The sequence below is a fragment of the Nanorana parkeri genome, unplaced genomic scaffold, assembly GCF_000935625.1.
Source record: "Nanorana parkeri isolate BGI_ZX_2015 unplaced genomic scaffold, ASM93562v1 scaffold483, whole genome shotgun sequence".
In the NCBI taxonomy this organism is placed as follows: Eukaryota; Metazoa; Chordata; class Amphibia; order Anura; family Dicroglossidae; genus Nanorana; species Nanorana parkeri.
The window spans coordinates 383750-407699 of NW_017306751.1; the positions used below are offsets into that span (position 1 = coordinate 383750).

Below are 23950 nucleotides of genomic sequence, written 5' to 3' on the forward strand. Positions count from 1 at the left end.
TTCACTACTTCTGGACAGCTTGATCTGCTAAAGGAAGTTCAAAAATAACAGACTTAACTGGCTGGATGAAGGAGGTAATAAAACTATTACTGAAGGGACAGTTGTCATTAGCACTGCTGTGCTAATGACAGCGACAGACTATCATATATGTTGCTTTTTTAATCATGCCCATAGTTTACAACTTTAAGGATGTGCATTGGCCAAATTTAAAATGTAAAATGTTACTAAACTCAGTGGTTAAATCCTAAAAGTGCATTCATGTACTTTAACTATTTACAAAAATGTAACTTATTTGTGTATCACTCAGCTGTAGATCCTCAAATAATCTCTGAATTGGTGCTGACAGTGTCCTTCCTTCTGGAGGGTGGCTACATTTCTTCCCCATGGTCCCTGTGTGTTGTAATGTAGCCACTGCACCAAGCTCGCTTCTTTGTTGGACTACAACATGGGTAGGCAACCTTGGCACTCCAGCTGTGGTGAAACTTCAAATCCCATTATGCATCTGCCTCTGGGAGTCATGTCTGTAGATTGCAATGCCTCATGGGCTTCGTAGTTTCCCCACAAACTGGAGTGCGGAGGTTGCCTACCCCTGAACTACAATTGCAATACAAATTAGTAAACTAATTGTGAGATTGTAGTCCATCATGGGAGCGTCTGGTGTGTGGTGCCCTGGCACGGTGCCAAAGTTATGATCTCGGCGCATCACACAGTTTTCTTTTTTTGTTGTTGTTAGGTCTTTTAAATGTCACAAGCGACATTTCATTCAGTTATACGAGCACAGTGGGGTGTAAGGAGGCTGTGCTGTGTAGCAGCCTGCTGCATTAAAACAAAGTAAGGCATGCCTTTTTTTTTCTTCAGCGCACATCACCGTGTTCCTACCGCAACATAATGGTTTGAATGGGCACCATCCGTGTCAAAGCAAATTGCCTTATCTTGTGTTGGGGCTGTGCTGGAAACAACGGCCAGCGCAGCTCCAACTGGGTGTGAATGGACCCTTAATGGAAACTTGTAATGAGAAGCATTAGTGGGCACTGATTTTGCCTTCTGAAAATGCTAGATGTCAGCTTGTCATCAAGCTGGCCATCTAGCTTCAACACATTGAGTCACTGACCTGGAACACATGTATCCTATGGCTGGACGAATCCCAGAAGCCGTTGCTCCTTAAACATTACAGTTGGTGCCTAATTTTTGAAGTTTTTAATAGTGGTCAATAGAGCTGACTTCTAAACAACTTCCTGTAAGCTCCTGGATTTCATGTAAATTTGTCCACCCTTGATGTATCAGGAGATCTTTCTTCCTCCTGACTTCACTGGCTGTATACCGATACTTGTTTAAAAGAAGAACTCCGAGAAGAAATGCTTACATCTAAACTGCACCCTTACAATCCCACTGCATTTCTTTTTACACATTACCCTCACTGAAAACAATTGCTGGTTTCTAAATCCCCAAAGCTTTAAAGAAGAGCTCCAGGCATATCAAATCTTAACTACCCACTGCAAGGGTTAAGCTAAAATAATAAAGATATACTGACCCGAACCTCAATACCAGCTGGCTGCTATAGCAGTCCCTGCAGCCTTGCATGCCATATGCCTCAGGTCTAAAACAGGTCTATTAGATGTAGTGACTCACGGGACCTTAGACTGCCGGAGCGGAAGGGGAGCAAGGCTGCATGGACCAGTCTAGCAACTAGCTGGAAACAAGGTTCGGGTTAGTATATCTTTGCTATTTTAGCTCCCTAGACAAAACAAGCACCTAACCCTTGAAGTGCGGGGGGTAGCCCCACTGTAAGGGTTAATTTTTCATATGCTGGGAGTTCTTCTTTAACAGCTACTAAGCTGTAGAAAGAAAAAAAAATCAATCTGTCTCTTTAATTCCCCTCCCTCCTCTATACCTCCATGCTCTAAATCATACAGAGAATGATGACACCCATATGATCTGCAATACTTGCAGGAAATAACCACATCCTTAAAATGCTGGGATTCACCTAACTCCCTTATGCCCAGAGAAAAGCAGACACATATGCCAAAAGAGAATCATTCTGGTTGTAATTGCCAGGGATATCTTTGCATATTGATGAGGTCTTAATCAAATCTCTTTATGTACAAGAATGTTTAACTTCAATATAAATTTCAGTAGGTCATGAAACTGTATATTACTTTCTGGCTTAACCATACGTCCCTCCATAAAGAATGCCAGGCAACTATTTTTCAGGAGTTGAGGAATGGCAGCCTTCACATTCCTTTCTTTGTACAGGTTTCCTTTGAGTGTTCCATGATGGAAAATAAAACAAAACAGAATATAGAACCTACCTTGTGGGAGCTGCTTGCCTACAGACTAAATATTATATTTTTCTGTGTATATTCTGAACCTGTTGTACTCTTTCTTTGAGGATCCTGAACTCAGCTAAGGCTTGCATGTGTTTTTTAATGAAATAATGCATGGTAAACTAAAATAATTTCAGGGCCTTCTCAGAAATTCAGATAACATTCTTTCTAAGAAATTATCTCAAGGATAAGTCAACTGGGCAAAACATTTGCAAAAATTGCTTTAAAATATGAACACTGATATTGCAGAGCATGTTTAGTAACTTTCCCCGCTGGGCTATTAATAATCTGCACAAGAGCCATATGTATACACAGGAATGAGGGGAGTTAATTAAACATATTATTATTGATGACTTTGGTGCTGAGATCTTCCCAAGGCACATGATCATAATAGTACTCATACATTTGGAAAACACTGCAATGCCTTAGTGTATTGTCGAGGAGAGGATCATTTTATTCTAGTCTTCAGGAAAAGTAGGAATGTTAGTACAAGCAGAAGTAGTGTATAAGAATTATTTCTGACTTACCATGCAAACAGCAATCTTTTAACTGGTAATTTCAAACTGAATTATTTCATGGTGACCTTGACTTTTTTTGTTTTTGTTTTGCAATGAGCCACTGCTGTCAGATTTGTCAGGTTTGCAGCTAGTCTCCAAAAACTGTCCATGTTCAACGTTCATTAGAAATTCTCGAAGATTTAATAATGCCATCAGTGACTCGACAAATGGCGTTTGAACGTTAAAATGAAACAAAATTGCAACCTTGGAATGAAAAGAGTTTCCCGAACGAAAACGACATTCACTGTTTCAGTTTTAGTTGTTCGAGAAAAAAATTCCATCCTTCTTCAATTTTTTTCATCAACGATTGTCAACTTGACCCTGTTAACTATTAGAAAATTGATTGTTGCAAAAAAGAATTGTTTTTTAAAGAAATGTTACTGAAGTATGGTCAGCTTAGGTCTTACAAAATTAACACAGTTAAGAGTGTGCAAAATGTTCTTCCTCTCCTATTTTTAGGACATCTTACAAGTAGGGATGCACCGAAAATTTTGGCCGCTGAAAAATATAGGTCGAAAATGGCACTTTGGGCAAAATGCAGAAAGTACCATCTTTTGGCTGAAATTGCCGTGCATCCATAATTTATCTTCTCCTCACTGGGTGCTGCTCTGTGTCCCCTCTGACACACAGCAGCATCCAGCGCGGAGGAGAGCGCTGTGAGCAGTGTGTCACAGGAGACCGAGCTCTCCTCTCACACCGCCCTGCTCGTCCTCCTGTGACAGATCAGGATGGAAAGCGGTGTGGGGGAGGAGAGAGCTGCAAAAGGCGATGTCACAGGAGGCCGAGCTCTCCTCCAACACCGCCCCGCTCGGCCTCCTGTGACAGATCAGGATGAGCTGTCACAGGAGGCCGGGCCTGCAGTACGGGGGAGGAGTCAGCTGCATTCCTCCAGCACCGCACGGCTCAGCCTCCTGTGACAGCGAGTCAGAATGGAGAGAGGCGTACAAGCAGTCAGCGATCAGCTGATCGCTGACTGCTTGTAAATAATTGAGGACATGGTATGTTCATTGTGTCCCCAATTATGAATGAATGGGAAGTTCTCTACATCACTTCCTGTTCATTCATGATTGTGGACATGGTAAACATATCATGTCCACAAGATATGAATGGACAGGCACATTCAGTATAGAGGCTTCCTATTGATTCACAATGATTGTGTCCTCAATCTCTTTTTCTATTTTAAAAGGGAAATATCAGGGGTCTGGTTAGACCCCCGATATTTCCCCAGAGCCCCGAACAGTAAAAGAAAAAAATTGCCGTCTGGAGACGGCAACCCGCAGATGCAGCAGTGCCGTCCGTCCGTTTTTTTACTACGGGCGGACGGCAAGAGGTTAACAACACATCCTTTATCCTGCAGATTAACACCCTCAGCTCCATCATGCCACTGTATGTGGCCTGTAGATTAACCCCGTCACCTCCTCCTCCCTCTGTGTATGAATAATATGCTATATCTAGTGCACCATTTCAAAGATCAATGTTTTAGCCAACTTAATACCAGCATGTTTTTCATTTCAAAAAAGTATGGCAAAAACAATCACCTTGAGGTGTATGATAACCTTAAAGCAACACAAAACCCTCAGCTTTTTTCTCCTTATGCGCATCTACACAATGAACATTCTCTAAAGCCAAATTTTTTATGTTTTAGAATAAATTCGTCCAATTTTATCCCTTTAGAAAGTCTGCTGTGCTCGCTCCTGTGTCTCTTCTTTCCAGGCACACTTCCTGTCCCTTAGAAAGAGCCGTGCACGTTGATTCTGGTCACACGCACAACTTTCTTTGCCTACAACTCCCATGAGGCCGAGAGGAATCTCCCTCCTCCTTATACACACTGTGACAGTTTCACTGCTTGTAATCTCCTCTGCAATGCTTTAACTTATTAAAACTACTGACAGCAAATCTACAACAAGTTTACAACAATTTACACAGAAAAACAACTTTATTTCAAATGTAGGAGCCGTATCCTCTGTGACTGTGTGACCAGATTCAGCATATGAGCTGAGACTCAGAAGAAAGTATGAAGCTGGTGACAGCTCACATGCTGAATCTCCTCTCCTCCCCCCATACTTCCCCCCTTGGTAAGCCAGGAGGAGAGAAATCAAAGATCATATATTCGTGTGGGAGAGCTGAAGAGATCCAGGCTCCTTGCAGAGTCTAGAGGGGGAGGATTTGTGGGCGGAGACTGAGAAGACACGCTGTCAGCACAATATAGTCCTTCACATGAACTAGCACAGAGGGTGGCTACTTTTCAGCTCCCATAGGGGCCATGCAGAAGAAAAGCAGCCACCCTATGGCAGGAAGTTGTGGCTGGAGAACAATTTTGGAGCATTTAGAGGAGAACAATGACAAGAAAAGGTACACAGTCATTGATTATTTACATAATAGAAGTTATTTTTATTATTTAATTTTTGAGTTTGTCGCCTTAAGGTGTAAACTTTCCAACATTTTTTAGGGGGGTTGTTTGTAATGTTCTTACAATTTTATTGGATATGTTTTATAACAGACAATAAAAGGCAACAGATTTTTTTTCCAAACGTTTTTCTGTTATATAGAAAAAAATAAAAACCTAGTGGATATTATAGATCACCAAAAGAAACCTCTGTGTAAAAAAAATTATGTGACATTGATTTGGGTACAATAAACATTTCATATGCAAATGGTACTGAAACTGTTTAGAAATAGATTTCTTAATGATATATAAATGACTAAGAGCTACATTCATTTGTGTCTTTTTTATGTGCAAAAAGTTCCACTTTAAAAAAAACAGTAAATACAACTAAGTACGAGTAACTACCTAAAACTCCTGCCTAAATGACACTCTTGGTGAGAATTACCAATAAGACACATACAAATAGGAACTGCATTTACCTGCTTGGTTGAAGCTAGAGGTCAGAGTAATACCTAAATTATCTAATATCCCAACTATTAAAGTATATCTAAAATCCAAAATGTTTCATTTAAATTTTGGATAAAATGGTAAATTATTAAAACCTCACCAGTTTGTTTTTCCCATTGGGAAGTGAGAGGAAATCCTTTCAGAGTTCGGTAAATGTCCTCTTAGACAGTTGTCATTGTAAACAGTGTCCCCGTTGGAAGATATCCCTTTTATTACTGTTATCTGGTGATAACAGTTGTAGGTTTTCCCTCCAAGCACTTATTTTCTTGTACTTTACACAGCTAAAGCTACACAAGTACATTAAAAAGCCCCTACAATACAGCTTGGCGATTCTGGTAGAAAGAAAAAGCACTATTTTATTTTAAATATAAAAAAGTCTTTATGTACTGTCTATCTTAAAACATTTGAAAAGTAACAAAAAATAAAGTGGTCATATAAAAACTGCAAAGACATTACTTCCTACAACAAAAGTGAAATACTTCAACAATAACAAGAATAGAAGCAAAAGGCATAATGCTTTTGTTTGACCCAGATAACCCAAATCACTGCATTCTTACAAACAATGAAAGTAGGAAAATATGAAAAGTCCTCCTTACAGCTCGGAAAACATACCAGTAAAACTGCCCACCACTGAAGTTACATTATTCTTGATTGATTAATTATTTGAAAGCTAACAATTCAGACAGAAGTTATTTAGTTACTTGATATCGGCCTTCTACAACCATATTTTTTGTATAAATTCTGGGTAACGAAAGCCTGGAAAAAAGGTTGAGAACACCTAGTATCTCTGATTGGAGTAATGGCGGTGATGTCACAATCCGCCCCTCGTCCAATCACAGAACACCTATGTCATGTCTATTCACAGATTTAAAAAAAAAAAACCTAGGTGTTCTCTGAATGGCTGCTGTGTTGAGGAAGCAAGCCCTGTGTTTGTTGAGCAGAGGGGAAGCTGCTCAGCAATATCCCAGTCATAACTGCTATAGCTCTGGCTACTACTCTGGTTTACAGGACGCCCAGCGGCCGATCAGGTATGACATATGCATACTTACATTAGGCCAAGCTTGACCAGTGTAAGTATGCATAATAATTAATACCTGGAGTTCAGCTTTAACCTCAAATAATACCCAGGGCGCACTGATATACAAATCCAAACTTTTGCAGAGGTGGTCAGGGAATGCCTACCCGGTACTATTATACAGATCCAGGAAGTCAGAGTGAAATCATAACATGTAATCTGCAGATTTCTTTAATTCTGTATCTGAGACACGAACACACTCTTAGCACCCCAGTTTGGAACACTGACACTCCTGGTCCTGGCACAGCCATTTAGTACACTGACACTTCTAGCACAGCAGTCTGGGACACGGACACTTCTAGCACAGTAGATAGAACATAGACCCTCCTAACAAAGAAAACAGTTTGGGACACTGACACTCTTGGCACAACCATTTAGGACACAGGCACTCCTAGCACAGCAGTACGGGACACTTCTAGCAAAGCAGTTGGAACATTGACACAGCAGTTTGGGACATTGACACTTATAGAAAAGCAGCTTAGGACACTAATATTTTCTTAAAGACCAGTTTGGGACACTGATACTTCTGGCACACCAGTCTGGGTAAGTTAGAACAAATATCTGGGTGAGTTAGAAACAAATGTCTATCTTCTCAAATGAAACTACAGCATGACACACGTCAAAGGTGCCATTAATCTTGCAAAAGCTATTAAACCACTGGCAAGGATTAGAAACTCCACAGATATTAATGGTTTCAAATGAGGCCCCATAAAGAAAAATGCACTTTACAGGCACACCTGTGTTTGTCATTGTGTGCACGAGATGATGGAGAGGCTTCTCCTTCTTTGTTATTTTTATTTCATTATATATATATATATATAACTTCTGCTGATCAAGCACAGACTTTGCTTGATTCACAGTTTACATGAACCTGAAAATGCTAAGAGCTAAGACCATTGGGGTTCACACCATGAGGATGGGATCAAAGAAATGTTCCTCAATCTGCTCCCAGTCGCCATGCTGACAGAGTTTATGGGGGGGAGAAATGACCACCCCGTCATTCATGTGTAAGGTGGCTTCAGGGCTAATAGTAGAAGATACATCCAGAATCTTGAAGTGCTTAACAATATTTTTAAAAACTAGTATTAAAATATAATCAATGCATGAAATACACCGGGTTACATTTAGATGTACCAGAAAATCAGACTAGTCTGATACCAGCCCTTAGTTTTATTTCTTGCTGGGAAATTAATAGCACAGAAGTGCATTTTGCCATATTCTCTGACAGTAAGTCAGTGGATCTCTAAAGTAGATTTGAATATGGAGCAGGTAACATAGCGAAGGGGAACTCAATGTTTTCAGGATCCCCAATGCTTTAACAGTTACTAAGATGCAGAAAAGCTAAAAAATCCAGCCTGTCTCTATAATTCCCCTTCCTCCTCTGCACCTCAATGTAGACAGGCAGCTCTAAATCATACAGAGACTAAAACCTAGGTTCCCTTTCTTCCCAACAAATGTGAGTATGCTTTCCTTTGCCACTACATGGCGCTATGCTTTCCTTTGCCACTACATGGCGCTGTCCTTGTTATAAGTATAGGTTCTGCAGCCCTTGCAGAGAACAATCACTTCCTTTAAATGCTGGAATTCACGTAACTCCTTCTTTATACCCAGTAAAAAAATTAGGTGGACATGACAATGAAGAATAATTCTGCTTGTAGTTGCCAGGGAAATAATTTGTATATCAAGGTCTTAATCAAATCTCTTTATGTACAAGCATATTTCATGTCAAAATACAATTTGCAGCATGGCCATGAAAATGTATATTCCTTTCTGGCTTAACCATATGTTCCCTCATAAAGTCCAAGAATGTCAGGCAACTATTTTTCAGGAGTTAAGCAATGGCAGCCTACATATTTCTTTTAGTACAGGTCCCCTTTGAGTGTTTCATGACTGAATATAAAAACAAATCTGAATAGAGAACTTTCCTTGTGAGATCTGCTTGCATACAGACTAAATATTGTACTTGTTTTTACATAAATTATAAACCTATAGTACCTTTACATTGAAATGTGTGGATGCCGAGCTCAAGAAAAGGTTATTTTCAATTAAATAATGCATAATATTGAACTGATTTTTTTTTTTTTTTAAATACCTTACCGATCCACTCCTACAGACAAATGTTTGGTTCAATAGGTCAGACACACTCATTGTTCATCCCTGCCTTTATATAAACACTGCTGTCATATAAAAGCACACAACACTCTTTAGAACTGTAAGGCCCCATTCACACTGAGCAATTTATCGAGTGATTTTTGCAGCGATATCGCTCATATTTCCACGCAATATCGCTTTATGTAGCTTCTCCAATCCATTTCAATGGAGCTGTTCACATCTCGTCGCTGCAATATCGCTCAATATCGCTTGTAGCTCCTACATGACCCTTTTTTCGAGCGATTTTGCACCTGATTGCATACAGCCCAACAGGAAAAAGTCGCTCAATATCACAAGTCGCTCAGTGTGAATGGGGCCTAAGAGTATTTGCCAGTATGATTTTTGGGTATTGGATTAAGTTTTCAATAATGCATTTTCAGTTCTTTTCCCCCCCACACTATTTTACAAAGCCAGTACCTGTTTTGCAGTCAACACGAGCCTTCATCCTTACATGCAACCCTTCCCCAGAGATGTGCTGCACATATCTACACGTTGAAGGAACCAGCTTCACCTCTTGCGGCAGATGAAGCCTGTCACAATTATCCGGAGACTGGATTTGCAAAGCTGATTGACTCACGGAAATGTCAATTGGAAATCTTTTGCCTTCAAAGCCACTAAAAGACAGACACAAATAAAGTGAATGAAAAAAAGTCAGAGAGTCCAGGCAACAGGTTGCAGCACACAACATTTATTCAAGCTTCTGATGAAAAGTAGCAAAGGCAACAGTTTCAGACATGCCCTGTCCTTCATAAGGCCACAACAAGTAAATAGAAGGTAGTAGATCAACCTATACATGTGAAACAAGTAAGATATGACAACATTATACCAGTATTTATCAAGTTTGCACATGGCAAAAAGACACATGAAGGCAACTTAAATAATGGTAAAATCTTCAAACGATAAACTATGACCTAATCCCTATGCTGTGGGCCCTTTTAGGGTCACTGGAGAGGAAGGGGGTTAACTAGCTAGGTCAAGTATTTGTAGGAGGTTCCATCAGCCCATGGATACAGTGTTAATGGCGCACATGAGAACCAATTGGAGGCTCGACCACTGGGATGTACAGCGTCCCCTTTCTTGGCTAGTGAGGCCTCTTCCCTGTGGACTGTATATTTACTTGTATTGAGGGGCTCTTGATTTGTGCTAAATTTGTGCTAAAAAGCCATTTTAAATTAACCCCTTCAGGGACACTGTATGTCCCCAAATGACTGCTCTTGTGCGCTGTACGTAAGCTTTTAGTTGGAGCTGTCAAAAGCCGGTAACCGCTGAGATCATCGGTTACCGTTCATTAATGGATGCCTCAGTATTGAGGCATCCATTAATGAAAGAATGAAGCGTTGGTAAAAGCTTGATTATTTCATTAAAGTTAAACTATGGGGTGAGTGAATTACACTCATTCCCCATAGTTAGAGCCCACATGTGACATTGAAACTGTCACACGTCATCTCTATTGATCGTAAAGTGAGCGAAAACATACCGCCGCTCACTCACTCCCCGATAATCTCCCTGCAGTCTGATAGTCACAGCTCCTCACAGGGATTCGCCCCCTCCCCTCTATGAGTATATACTGAGTTTTGGGGAGGACGTTGGTATATGTTTTCCTGTGACACCAAAGGGAACTATAGGGGAAAAAAAAGGTTACCCCATAGTTCTCTTTTAATGAAAGAATTAAGCTTTGACATATACCCGATTGCTTGTAGCGATCAGGTATCTCAAAGTAATAGCTGTGCGGTATTTACCGCGCTTACTATGACTGTTTAACAGCTGAACACACAGAGATTAGGAAATCCCGCTGTGTATCAGTTTTTTGCTAAATGTTTCAGCAATAGAAACATTAAGCAAAATGTTTCTATGTTGAAACATTGTATGAGGCTTCTGATCGTTCTGGGAACAATCAGAAGTCTTTAGTGAGATCTGACCCTGACATGCTGCAGGATCAGCTTTTCAGGTTCAGTCACTAAGGTTTTATTGGCTGTTCCTAAGTTTGGAGCAGCCTAATAATAACCAAAAATGTTTAAAAATCATTAAATTATCAAGTAGTCATAGTGAGATCCATTAACAATGAAAATCTGCAGCTGAGCTGTAGGTTTGTTTTTCACCCTAAGGGGTTGATTTGTTTTAATGTAACCCCCTCATGATGACAATATTCAATGTATGTTGCTGTCCCTAAATGTAAGCATTAGTGACAGTGACATTGTATGCCACTAACCTAAAATTAAATGTTAGCTTTTAGTTTTAGGCTGAAAAGTACAGACAATTTTCTCAAATCCAAGGGATGTGAGGTGTTTCTAAATAAAGGACAAATAAATGAATGTATTTTAATGCATTTTTTTTTTAGCTGTGCTATTTTTAAAAAAAAATAATAATAATCAAAACTGCGGAGAAAGTGTTTTCTTTACCTTTTTTTCTAATTTTTTTTATATTTTATTTGTACTAAGTGAGGCGTTAGGCACACATATGCAATATAAATATATAGCCCTATCTGTTCTCTAAAAAACAATATTTATTCAGTGTTGGTGCACTCAGTAAGAAAATATATTACTGCCGTGGAAGAATCACACAGCAAAAATGTAAAACGTGCTTTCAGTCATTAATGAACATATACTAAAAAAGTTCAGTCATGAAGGGGGTGAAAGCTTTAAATGGCTGAAGAAAAGCTGTTTATATTGACTAATAAACAGGATATTCTTTGCAAACCCACGATATTCTACGTACATGGTTATGTAAATAACACTAGGAATCTTTGTTTTTTTTCCCCCTAACTCCAGTAAATGATTTACTGGGCACCAAGAGCATTTTTAGTACGCATTTCCTGTTTTGGGTAAGTATAATTGGATGGTTAAGTATAAGCTGGCTAATATTAAACCAGAATAAGAGCTGATTCACACTGAAGTCATGGGTATAAGTGTTAACGCAAGTACGTTCTAGAGGTATTTTTGGATCTGTTTTATGCAAGTTGTAAAGGATTCCACAAAACTGATTAAATGGTGCAGGTCAAAGCACCAAGAAAAATAAAATGCTACATGCGGGACTGTTTGCATCTTTATTTATCATAATGGCTTGCATGTTCCCTATTGAAAACAACAGATGTTTTTCGCTAAATCTCTGCATTTTGTCTGCAACAAAAAACCATGAACACACTACTAGTGTGAACAAACCCTGAGAAACAAATATTTCACCAGTGAACCAGAGGCTACAGAACAAAAAAGAAAAAAATAGGTGCAGAAACCTACAGAAAAACTAAGCACACACATAGGGGTTCGTTTATAAAAGTTTGCACTGCACTAGTGCCCCTAGATCAAGGGTGGGCAATTAATTTTCTTGAAGGGCCACATGAGAAACTTGCCAGGCATAACCGAGTGTGTGTTGATGATAGGTCCGTGAAAGGGATAGGGACAGACAAAGGGCCAGATAAATGCCCATGCCTGCTCTAGATGTTGCTGATGACTATAGGAAATTCCTATTCTTGCTTCAACATGACTTTTATAAATGACCCCCTTAAATTGTATGTAAACCAAAAATAAAGAAAGCTGCGCCAGTTTTTCACATGTCCAATGATATCTGACTTCTCATACACCCAACATGGGTCCGGTTAGTTTAGTTTTTTCCTCCGTTGAAAAAGCTGAATGGACATGGATATCACAAGAATGACATCCTTTTCGTACTACTCTGATCAGCAGGGGATATGCGCAGGGATCCTGTGACAGGGACTTGTAAATGTAACTGCCCCTTTTGCAGAACAGTTTGGCCTGTTATAGTTAATGGAACGATAATGGATCTTCTGGCAGAATCAGACAGAATGTCACACAGTGGACTTAGAAAACAAAAACTGCTGTGTTATTGCCAGTTATAGACTGCATCATACATGTCAGTTTTCATTTTGCCTGTGGTTACACTTTGAATTACATAGTCATCTGAGTTTATAGCCCAGATACCGTCAATCATCTAGTCACACTTATTGCATTTCCATGTATCAAGGTGTTCCTAAGAGGGTTACATTGACTGAATCACTTCAAAAAATGCAGATACCCTGCTACTATATAAATCTGCTACTCCCATATCAAACAAATCAATCACTACACTGGCTGCCTCCAAAATGTAGGATGCCAAAAAACCAAACCGCTAACCTTGTTCCCAGTTATCTTTAAGAACTCCTGGAATGCTAAACCTCCCCATATATCTGACAATGCACAGGGAGAGCCAAGGAATCTTGCAGAGGTGTTTTTTCAAGCGGCACTTTAGACTTCTCTATCCACTATTGTCTGGAGAGATTTAAAAATTGCCGTTCATTAAAGTAAATGGCTGTAGCCGGTGTCACATCTCCACTTCTAATAACATAAACCTGTGAAACCGTAAATGTGCCCTTAGTCCCAAGGCACTAGAGCTCTATCCAGATTTCCCTGTGCTACAATGTAAACGCAACTGTAGTCTGCTACATCTAAACATCTGCCTCACCCAACACCAGTATAAGAAACACAACTGAAGATAATAATAAAAAAAATAAATCCAGCCAAAAAATAAATACTCCATTAAAAGATAAAATAACAAAATTAGCTACAGAGCAATATACACCTTCAATCTAGAGATTTATGTGTCCTCAATCTCTTTTTCTATTTCAAAAGGGAAATATCAGAGCTCCCCAACAGTAAAGTTAGAAACCCCCCCCATAATTTTCGGTTTCAGCCTGACAAGTTTTTTATTTTCGAATTCGGTCTGAAAATTCCATTTCAGTGCACCGCTAGTTTTCTCCATATACCAAAAACTCAGACATGCTTTTCTGCAACATCTTTGGCTTTCAAATGCTGTCACTGTATGGGAGAGATAACAAAGCAGCAATACAAACACCATTTCCCAGCAATGGCTCTATTCATATTTTTTTCTGCATTCATATTCTCCAGTACAGTGGACAGGCTGGAAACACTAGCCCTCTAATGTCAATCAATATGCAGGGGCAAGGATGACCAATTACAAAATGCACAGCAGACCGCAGGGTCTAAATTGAGCTGCTAGAGTACTGGTCCTTAGATCGGCAGTACTGAGCCAAAGGGGAAACTGTAGGACATACATATGCCTATTGTTAGCAAACTACCCAAATCCAAAAGCAGTGCTACCCAATATTATGGAGTGGAGGCTTGCCTTTACAGACCACATAGGTAGTCTTCTGCCAGGATTACAGCAAACTGATAAGCTGCATTATATGAACATCCAAACTCTGACTGGCTGCTGTAAGAATTAGAACTGTTTTCGAAATTAACCCAGGAATGATGATTACATGCAGAATTGTAGGTATAGGCCATGGGAAAGCTGCAGAGACAGACCAGGGGGAAAAAAAGGCCCACTCATATTTTAAAAGAGTGCGTGTAGCTTTTTACACATGTTTGAGTTTTACATGTGAGTGTTTTATTGTACATGTCTTCTTTCATAAGTTTGATAGGCAAAACAAGGAGCTCTTCCTGTAATATAAGTTTGCAATATTGCCCCTTCCAAGGCTGTTGATGTAAGGGTGATAATTGCAGCTCCAGCATGTTAACAATGAGTCCCATAATTATTTTAGAGATCATTCTGAAAAGGTTGTTTCACCAAAGCAAAAATATTAGATATCAGGTGCATCCCATCCAGTCTCGGTGTCCAATGGGCTATTTTAGACTCTCTATGGCAGGGGTGCCCATTAGGTAGATCGTGATCTACCTGTAGCTCTCAAAGCTGATGGTAGATCAGGAAGGGTGTGAATGGTGGCCCCTTTATTCCATTTTGGTATATTTATTTAGCTGCGCACACATGATTACCTATTAGCCTGAGTCTGCTGAGCCAAGCTCCCTGACACCTTTCTGGTGGATACTGGTGGTTGAAGTGCTATGTATTACATCAAAGAATATTAGTTTACACAGCATGTTGCACTACACTGTTTGCAAAATACAGCAAGGTGAGCCAGGAGAGAGAGCGGGGAGAGACATCTAGGGGAGAGAGCGTGAGGAAAGACAGCCAGGGGAGAGAGCAAGGAGAGACAGCCAGGGGAGAGAGCAAGGAGAGACAGCCAGGAAAGAGAGCAAGGAGAGACAGCCAGGAAAGAGAGAAGAGACAGCCAGGAGAAAAAACGAGGAATGACAGCCAGGAGAGACAGCCAGGAGGATGAGCAAGGAGAGACAGCCAGGAGGATGAGCAAGGAGAGACAGCCAGGAGAGCGAGAGAGGTTTTTTTCATTGGTAGATCTCATGTAGCTCGTCATTTGAAAAGTAGATCTTAACACAAAAATTGTGCTCTATGGGAACTTGATGAAGAGCCCAGGAAGTTTCAAGTTCACTTACATATCTGTAAGCAGAACTAACAATTCACTTCTTAACATTTATACACGATTTCTCTCTGAAGTAACCATTGCGGTGACTCCTTAGCAGATATATTTCAGTTTTGAACCCAACACATTTTTTTTTTTTCCATCCTAGCTGAACATGACTACAAAAAGTCCTAAAGTCAAAGCAAGCGTAGATTCCTACCATAAGTCCCAAAGTTAATGAGATTTAAGGGAACAATTTTGCCCTTTCATACGTAACCTTCTCATAAGTGATAATGTGAATAACAACTTCCATTTGGATACGATAGGGGAGATGTAATTAATTTAGTAGCAAGGGCTACAATGTTTCCCATAGAAATATTTAAGTGTAGCCTGCTTAGGGTTCCATGTGTAATAAACCAAATAAGCAACTTTCAGGCGTGCTTGAAACTGGGAAACTTAGTAGAGTAGCAAGGAAAATAGTCACTTGCTTCCAGAAATCAGCTACTACTGGACACCTCTGGATGAGGCACATAAAATCAGCTTTGGGTTGGGTCCAGCGTGTACATTATGGGTGGTCATAGGGGATAGTATACAGCTGGATTACCCGGTTATTGATCGCATTGATTGCAGTTATTGATCCGCAGTGAGCCATTTATATGAGAAAAGTACGTCATCCCAGTCTTTGTCTGACATGGTAGGCACAAGAAGCTGCCATTTAGTTGTAACTGCAAGGGCAGACTTGACCAGTTTGGTATGTATTAAATAGGAGTACAGAATTGAAACCAGCCCTTTAGGGTCCTCTAATCTCAAAATGCCTATGGGGGCAGTTAGATGAAGGCATATTCTGTGTTCTAAACTGTGCCTCTATGACATGACAAAGTTGTAGAAATCTGTAAAAGAAAGAACAAGACAACTCTTTCTTTTCTTGGAGTTGTGTAAAGGTGTGCAGAACATCTTCATGGTTGATAAGGTGGCAACTCCATGAGATTTTCATAATGTAGAAGGAACTGTACATAGCTGTTTAAGCACTGGTTTATGCTATAAAAGGTAAATCCTCAGGCAGACCCTGAAAGAATATTAAAGTATAGGATTGTTAAATGCCATTTGCAAGGGAAGAATTTAGGGGCTTCTTGAACAATGAACTGCTGCTGTATCCCCAGCACATGCATCAAGTAGGCCATTGAAATAAAAGGAGTAGGAGGACTGACCCTTGAGACTAACAGGGCTTCACAAAAGGGTGAAGAGTTTGGAGAAGGCAGGGCATGGGACAGGGCTATGGGACTTGATGGGAAATGCAACTCCCTCAAAGGGACACAGATGGCAAAATAACTGACGGGTTATATTCCTCCCTTACTTTAAACTAGGGATGCACAGATACTTTTTGAGTACCAGTGCAGATGCTTGGAATTTTCATGAGAACTACTAGGGTTGCAGGGGTTGCAGCTGGGACCTGGCTCTGGCACTCCACCACTGTCCTGAAATCATTATTCTGTATAGTTTTAGAAAAACTGTCACTTGACAATAAACAAAAATGTATCAGTACTCGTACTTGTAAGTACTCGGCAAGTACCAGTACTCGCAAAACTGGTATCTGTGCATCCCTTTATTTATATTTATAAAAACAAAAGCATACATTAAAACAGAGATGTACAAATCCCAGGAGCTCCGTGTGCTCCTTACAAATGAGAGCTGCCTACTAATTTTTGAATTTTTCTCTAGTGTAGTCTTGGAGCTCAAAAGTATCGGTACATGTACTCGTACCAAGTACTGTACTTGGTATCTGTGCAACCTTACTTTAAACAATTAGAAGAGGACTGGGAAGTAGTTGGGGGTCTGTGGGATAGAGGACTGATTTCTGCCAGTTCATTTTCAGGACGGAGTATTCACCAAATTCTTTTATAGTATGGATGGCAGAAGTTAAGAAGGTACCCAAATCATGAAAAATTATCAAAATTTCCCCGACAAATAGCCCTCTACATTCAGTTTTCCTGCTAAGCACGACACTATTGATATTTTCCATCTGACAAACCCTAATAGCCAAGGTCTCAGTCGCCACAGCAAATAAAAGCAGAGACAGGAGGAATTCTTGTCTGGTGCCCCAATAATCACAATATTTTACTGTTGCCACAAATTTTTTTCTTTTTAAAAAAACTTACCACAGTAGCTAGTGTTTTCATGACAAGTTTTTAAAATTATAAACATCCTAAAGACAGACAAATTGAAGACAATCCAGCAAGAAGCCTCTCAAAATAGACTACATAATTAAAACATATATGAAACATAAGATCTCAAATTATGTGACTGGCAATAACCCTTTTATTCACAGTGGTCACTGAGGAAGATTTAATATATACTTCATAATTATTTTAATACTATAATTGAGTCAGACAAATACAGTATATAACAGGAGTACACTGCCATCTATAGGCTGCATTTGCCCCTGAAAACTGAAACTATTTATCTTCTGGATGAAGCCTTCAGCTTGCACTTAATCCCTATATCACTGCTGAAATAGTGACCACAAGATCAGAAACCACTTAGAGTGGGGACTGAAGCTGTCAGTGACAGCTAGGTTAGACAGCTAGCAGCCACGCAATGCGTTGCTGGGTATATATCAAAGGGATTAAATAAATTAATGTATCCCCAGCATGGGGAATTGTCATGAGGAATATTACCACACAGATTGTGGGCAGGAAGGGACTAAGGCAGAAAACCTGCAACAATGTCCCTCACAATAAACAATTCACCCCCTTTCTACAAAGTAAGAATAAATGTCAATTGTATGTGATATTTAACAGCTGAATTGTACTTTTTTAAAGGTTTGATAAACCAAGTTGCATCCAGCCTCCAATCTAGTAGTCCAAGACACAGTGGGGGAACTTTATCAAAACTGGAAAAGATGAATCTGGAGCAGTTGCCTGTGGCAATCAATAAGCTTTTCTGTTCAGCAATGGTTTGAAAATGAAAGGTGGATGCTGATTGGTTGCCATGGGCAACTGCTTCACATTCTGTCTGCTCCAGTTTTCCCCATTGTGGAAAGATGGAAAATGCATATTGTCTGTAGCTGCTCCAATCACGTTGCATTTCTTCTCAGAGATAATGCTACACTGCTGCCTGCACTTTCAGTTTCTTCTGAGCTTCCAGTCTTCCACATGCATTGACAGGTGTCTTCTTCACAGGTTACTGGAATTTTGTAGCATTAAGAGAATTAGGGTGATGGATACTTGATAAGAGTTTATTCACATCAATCATATGTGTAGCCTCCTGATGGCTAGGACATGCGTGAACTTATTGTACCAGTACTGACCGACCAGTGAGGCAGATGATGGCACTTTATATGCATTTCAGAAGAATTATTATGGTAATAGTATAAATGTTGAGATCCTGTGAGCCCGAGTATTTTAGGCGTGGTTGGGAATAACCAGCAGTTGATGTAGATGGATTGCCATATATACTTTAGGGTGGGGAAAAGCTGTCCACTTGGAGGACATCTTCCAAGCAAAGAGGTAATCTGCAAAATCCTTCTCCATCTGTGACACCAGCTTCAGAGCTGACTGGTAATTCTGCCTCTCTTCAAGAGGTCTATAAAGGTTTTGACAGCATCTAGGTAGAATATTCTCGTCATTGCTTTGCAGGCCTTCATTGCCGCAGGTACCGACCACAGGACTCTCCAGTTTCACTGCCTCCTAAAAATGCAGTTTTAAACAGCATAACCAAGTGTTTAGTTTCTTCAGCTGATGTATCAGTCTACTCCATTGCATCTTGGCTCATCGTCCCAACTACTTTCTTTGCTGTGAACAAATTGCAGTATTTAGTACTTATGGGCAAAACCTAATTAGAAAAGCCAAAAAAGAGATTTGCGTACTCCCTGTTTCTTTAAGAGGCCTTAAAATAGGTAGTAGTGGTGGTAAACCTCATGCAAGTTTAGTTGCAGCACAACTGAATTCTTTAAATTTCGTAACTTTCTTTGAATTGCTTTTACAGACTTCTAGTGTGTATTCAAGGCAAGCACTATAGAAACAAAACCAATTTTTGGTTCCGTGATAGGTTTCTGGCTACAGTGAACCTATACGCAATTACACAGTGTGAGTTGCAGGTCAAAATGATATATTATCATCCGAAAGACCTGCCAGATGACCTTGAGTCTGCTGAAGGACACTTATGTGCCTATTCTAAACAAGGTCTGCTGGGAAGAAAGGGTAGAGGGCTTCGAAGAATGCTTATTCGTATCTGCCTGGGCCCCCTGCATAGGCAAATAGGTATAATGATTTTGCTAGCTTGCAGAGGTAGCAGTTATTTCATTCACTAGTCATATTGTTCCTCTTGGCATGATGTATTTGATTTCAAGAGGAACTCCAGGAACTGTAAAAATGAACCCTTGCAGAGGAGGGTAAACTGTTTGTTTTGTCCAGGGGGCTAAATAAAGACGGATTTACTTACCTGGTGTCATAAAGTGCTCTACAAAGTGGTGCTTCAGACTGAAATCAATGTGTGGACTATAAATGATGGGCCCCCTAGCTGGATATAGTATGCCACAGTTTCTTCGAGGTAAAACAAAGTAAGTCTGCCTTACCATGTCATGTCTGGTTATGCATACATTACCAGTGTTCTGATAATATAACACACTGTGGCGTCTACGCTGGGTATAGCAGTTGCTCCAACAGAAGTTTTCACAGAAAAAAACATTCTAAGTCCCTAACTATACCGAAGCAGACAAAAGGTGACACAATGCTCAGGTGTGAATTGGCACCATTTGATGCCGGGCTCACACCTAGGTGGCATCGTTTTTGCGCATTTGTACGTGTGTGGTCAGCGTGCAGTGTGCACGTTGATACGCGTTTGTATGCGCCTACATGAAGAGGCGTGTTTTGACTGCCAGCTTATGAAACATTGTGGGCAATGAGCAAATGCACGTACAAACGCACACAAAGATGTGCAACATGCTTCAGCCGGGCGTTTCCAGTGAAGTCTATGCCGCAAAAACGCGCCGTTAACTGCCCAAAGAAGCTCATGTACCTTTTCAGGCGTTTTCCTGCTAGTGTTTTGCTGCTCGGATGTGAACAGAGGCCACTGAAAATTATGTTATTCCTTATGTTGGTCATTTAAAATCGCTTTTCCAACTGCTCAAAAACGCCTAGGTGTGAATCAGGCCTGAAAAGAATGGGATTCTTTATGTTGAGTATTGTCACACTTCGGGAAACACGTGACAAAACACTCAGGTACGAATGAGGGCGAAAACTGCACTGGGCAGATCAACCCTCTACCCCACAAATACAGAGGAACATCTGACATCAAATGGAACAACATTCAGACACACTTTGTATAGTTGCCGCAGTAAGACCAGCAGGGATGTGATACTTATGTCCATTTTCAGACATCCCAACCTGCAAAACCTTATTTCAGGGAGGTTCCCTTTCTGTAGGTACCTGTGAGATGGTTGCCTGGGGTCAGAGGGCTCTGGGTTGTTGTGCCAGAAAAAAGGAAACTTCTCCTTTCGGGCTGATGTATCTCCACTATCAGTCTGCAACAGTACTTCCTGAAGATGTCGCCACCATATGCCAAAGTGTCTCCAAGAAAGAAGAACAAGCAGGAAACAACTTCTTGGAACTGTGTACCACTACCGTGCTCTAAGATGCATGTAAAAGATACTATACATGCACATTTACCTTCAGTCCCCCTCACACTATAAGGTGTACTCGTAGGACACCACACACGATTTAGAAACACGCTGATAATACAACTGTACAGAACATTTAGAAAGTTCAGGTGCCCTTGGTGGTACCGGAAAGCATACTTGAGTATATACTGTAGGTGTGATATTCTGAAAATGACGATGATATTGGATGGTTTTATTTGATATATTTTATATACACGAACATTTAAAGCACTTTAGTTGGAGAATTAAGCACATTGTGCTGTATTAGGTACTTTATTCTTGTGGAGTTTTTTTATAGATATATTAACCTGTTAACCTCCGCGGCGGTATGATTATGGAGGATTTTAGCATGCCAAAGCGGTACATTGTTTTTAATGGCAATTTGTTGTTTTATATTGTAGGCCTGTAATTCTTAGTAAATCTTAGGCCTGGTTCACACCTGGGCGTTTTACAGCGCGTTCCTACGCTCTGTAAAACGCTCAACATGTGAAAACCAATGATTGCCTATGGGCATGGTTCCCACCTGGGCGTTTTACAGCGCGTAGGAACGCACTGCAAAATGCCCTACACCCAAAGAAGTACAGGAGCTTCTTTGGGGCGTATTGGCTGCGCGTATCCATTGGGATACAGCCAGGTAGCGCTCGAATCGCGGTAAAACCGCGCGGCCCAAAACGAGCATATTCGATACGCCTATGTGTGAACCCAGCCTTAGGAATAACTCACCTAAATCTGTCCAAACAATAGTCCAGTAGACATCCCGGGTATGATAAAGTTTGAAAAACAAAATCATAAATTATAATATAATAAATAATTATAAGAAATAATATAATAAATAATTATAAGAAATTATAATATTAATAATTAAAAAAATGGTCCTGTAAATGGGAATTCTGGGGGCGCTGCCTGATCCGTACCACAGTCAATAGAGTACAGTAAAAGTGCAGGCAGGGCACTGGACAAAGCTCCAGGGACAACATTGAAGCGAAATAGTTTGATACATATATGTAATTAAAGCAGATTATATTGTATTGTGTGTATTCTGTGTAAATGTCATGTTTGCACTTTTGAATTTCCCGCCGGCTCCGCTGTGACGCCCGAAACTGAAAGCCGAATGCCGTCATCGGCCGGGCGAACACAGCAGAGGACACCGCGGGCTTGCAGGGACAAGGTAAGTGACACTTTTGCGCAATCCAGAGTGTGGCTCGGGGTTACCGCTCTAGGTACTGAAAATTAACCCCGAGCCACACTCGGGAATAGCGCCAGGGAGGTTAAGCTCAGTGCACTATTTATTTAAGCTTTTCTGAAAGTGTGATACACATGTTTAGCACAGCAGCTCACGAGGTTTCAATTCTTTTAATTAAATCCAAAGCGCAGATCATATACATTTTTGAGTGTTACAAACATAAAGTTGTCTTCAGAATAAAACTGCACGAACAATTCTTTTGCAATCGCACTGCACTGGAATACACGGCATTGCGGTACTGTGCGTTTCAGTGTGGGCTATCACAATGTGGATGGGTGGCACGTTTGGGATGCCATTGAAATGAATGGCAGTGCAACGCACCTCCCGCAGCAGAATTTGTCAGGCCGAAATCGAAAATGACTTTTTTTCCCACCCTTTAGAATTTTTTTTTTATAATTGCATTGTAAGCCCATGGCGCTTGAACAGCTTCAGCCGAGGAATGACAGCTATCAGTGGCAAGATTCTGCAGACGGCAGCCGAATGCAAATACAGCATGTAGTGGGCTGGTGCAATAGCCAGCCTGCTGTTGGCCATTTCAAATTGCAATAGCCAATAGCAGGCTGGCTATTGCACTTGCCCACTGCTTGCTGTGCCTTCCTCCCAGCGTGGAGGAGACAGCTAGGTGATCCAACCAACTAATCGGTAATGACAATAGTTGACAACTATTGTCATAATCAATCAATTCGTTGTTTGCAGCCCTACCTGGTTGTTGGGGGAGCGAGGGATATGGTAAGTAAAATTCATTTTTACTGGTACCCTAGGCAAAGATGAGCATTTATCTCTTGCAGTGTGGGAGGAGTGCCACGGGAAGGGGAGTTTTTTTTCTTCCCTGGAGTTCAGCTTTAAAGCAGCACAAGCTGCTGGCGCTATATAAGCCCTGCATAATAATACAGTAAACATCCAGTCCTCCACTGGGATCGGTAGATGCCGGATAACTGTAGTTTCTGGTTGCTTGAGAGTTACAAACCCCCCCCTCTCAGGTCTGCTTCTCTGGGGTTCTCTTTCAGGTCCGCTTCTATGCTCAGTGGCCGCGTGCACTAGCCAGCCTGCTACTGGCTATTGCAATTGGAAATAGCCAATAGCAGTCTGTCTATTGCTCCCCTTTAGTTACATTGTGTTGCTGAACACGGAATCGAGCCACCGGCAGGCAGCAAGATGTAAACAAAGAATTCACTAAATGGATTTAGTTGGTAACAAACATTTTTAGTGTGCACATGTCTATCAAAAAAAAGCAAGGGCATATTATGTCCTCAAATTTGTTTTTGCTGGTTGCTTGAATGGCATTATATGGGGAGTTTACTGTAGTAGTAATAGTGACATCACTGTGCTGTACATAGCCTGTACAGAGAGCAATGCTGTGGGAGGAGCCCAAAGGCTCCACCCACCACAGTCTACCTGCAAGAGGGGACAGATACAAGACCAGTCACCCTGCACAAAGAGCAGTGACCGGTCTTTATTATAGGAAGGTTTTATGTTGAATTACTGTACAAATCTGGAAGACAAACATAAAGCACACCAAGATTCAAGTAAGAACGTACATGCCTCTTGTAAAAAAAAAAATATTTTCTTATCCCAAAGTTCAGCTTATAAAAAGAGTGGTGAGGCGTTAGAACTTCTGTTGTTTTTTTCTGTCCATGCCTTCCTGTCCTAGAGACAACCATTTCTGTATGTTTTGAACAGGTGTCACAGGGCCAGGAAGTGGTAGAAAATGCCCCCAATGGGGTCATAGCCCGAAATAATAACAGAAATTATAACTCTTACCCACTTTACTGAAAACAAG

General features: G+C 40.6%; 1 protein-coding gene across 1 annotated transcript in view; it reads right to left on the bottom strand.

Moving 5' to 3' along the window:
* UBE3D (ubiquitin protein ligase E3D) overlaps nt 1–23950 on the bottom strand; it is a 127865-nt gene that overhangs the window by 103628 nt on the left and 287 nt on the right. The window contains exon 2 of the mRNA XM_018560866.1: nt 9418–9614. Within this exon, the coding sequence (XP_018416368.1) occupies nt 9418–9614 (197 nt within the window). The remainder of the gene's footprint in view (nt 1–9417; nt 9615–23950) is intronic.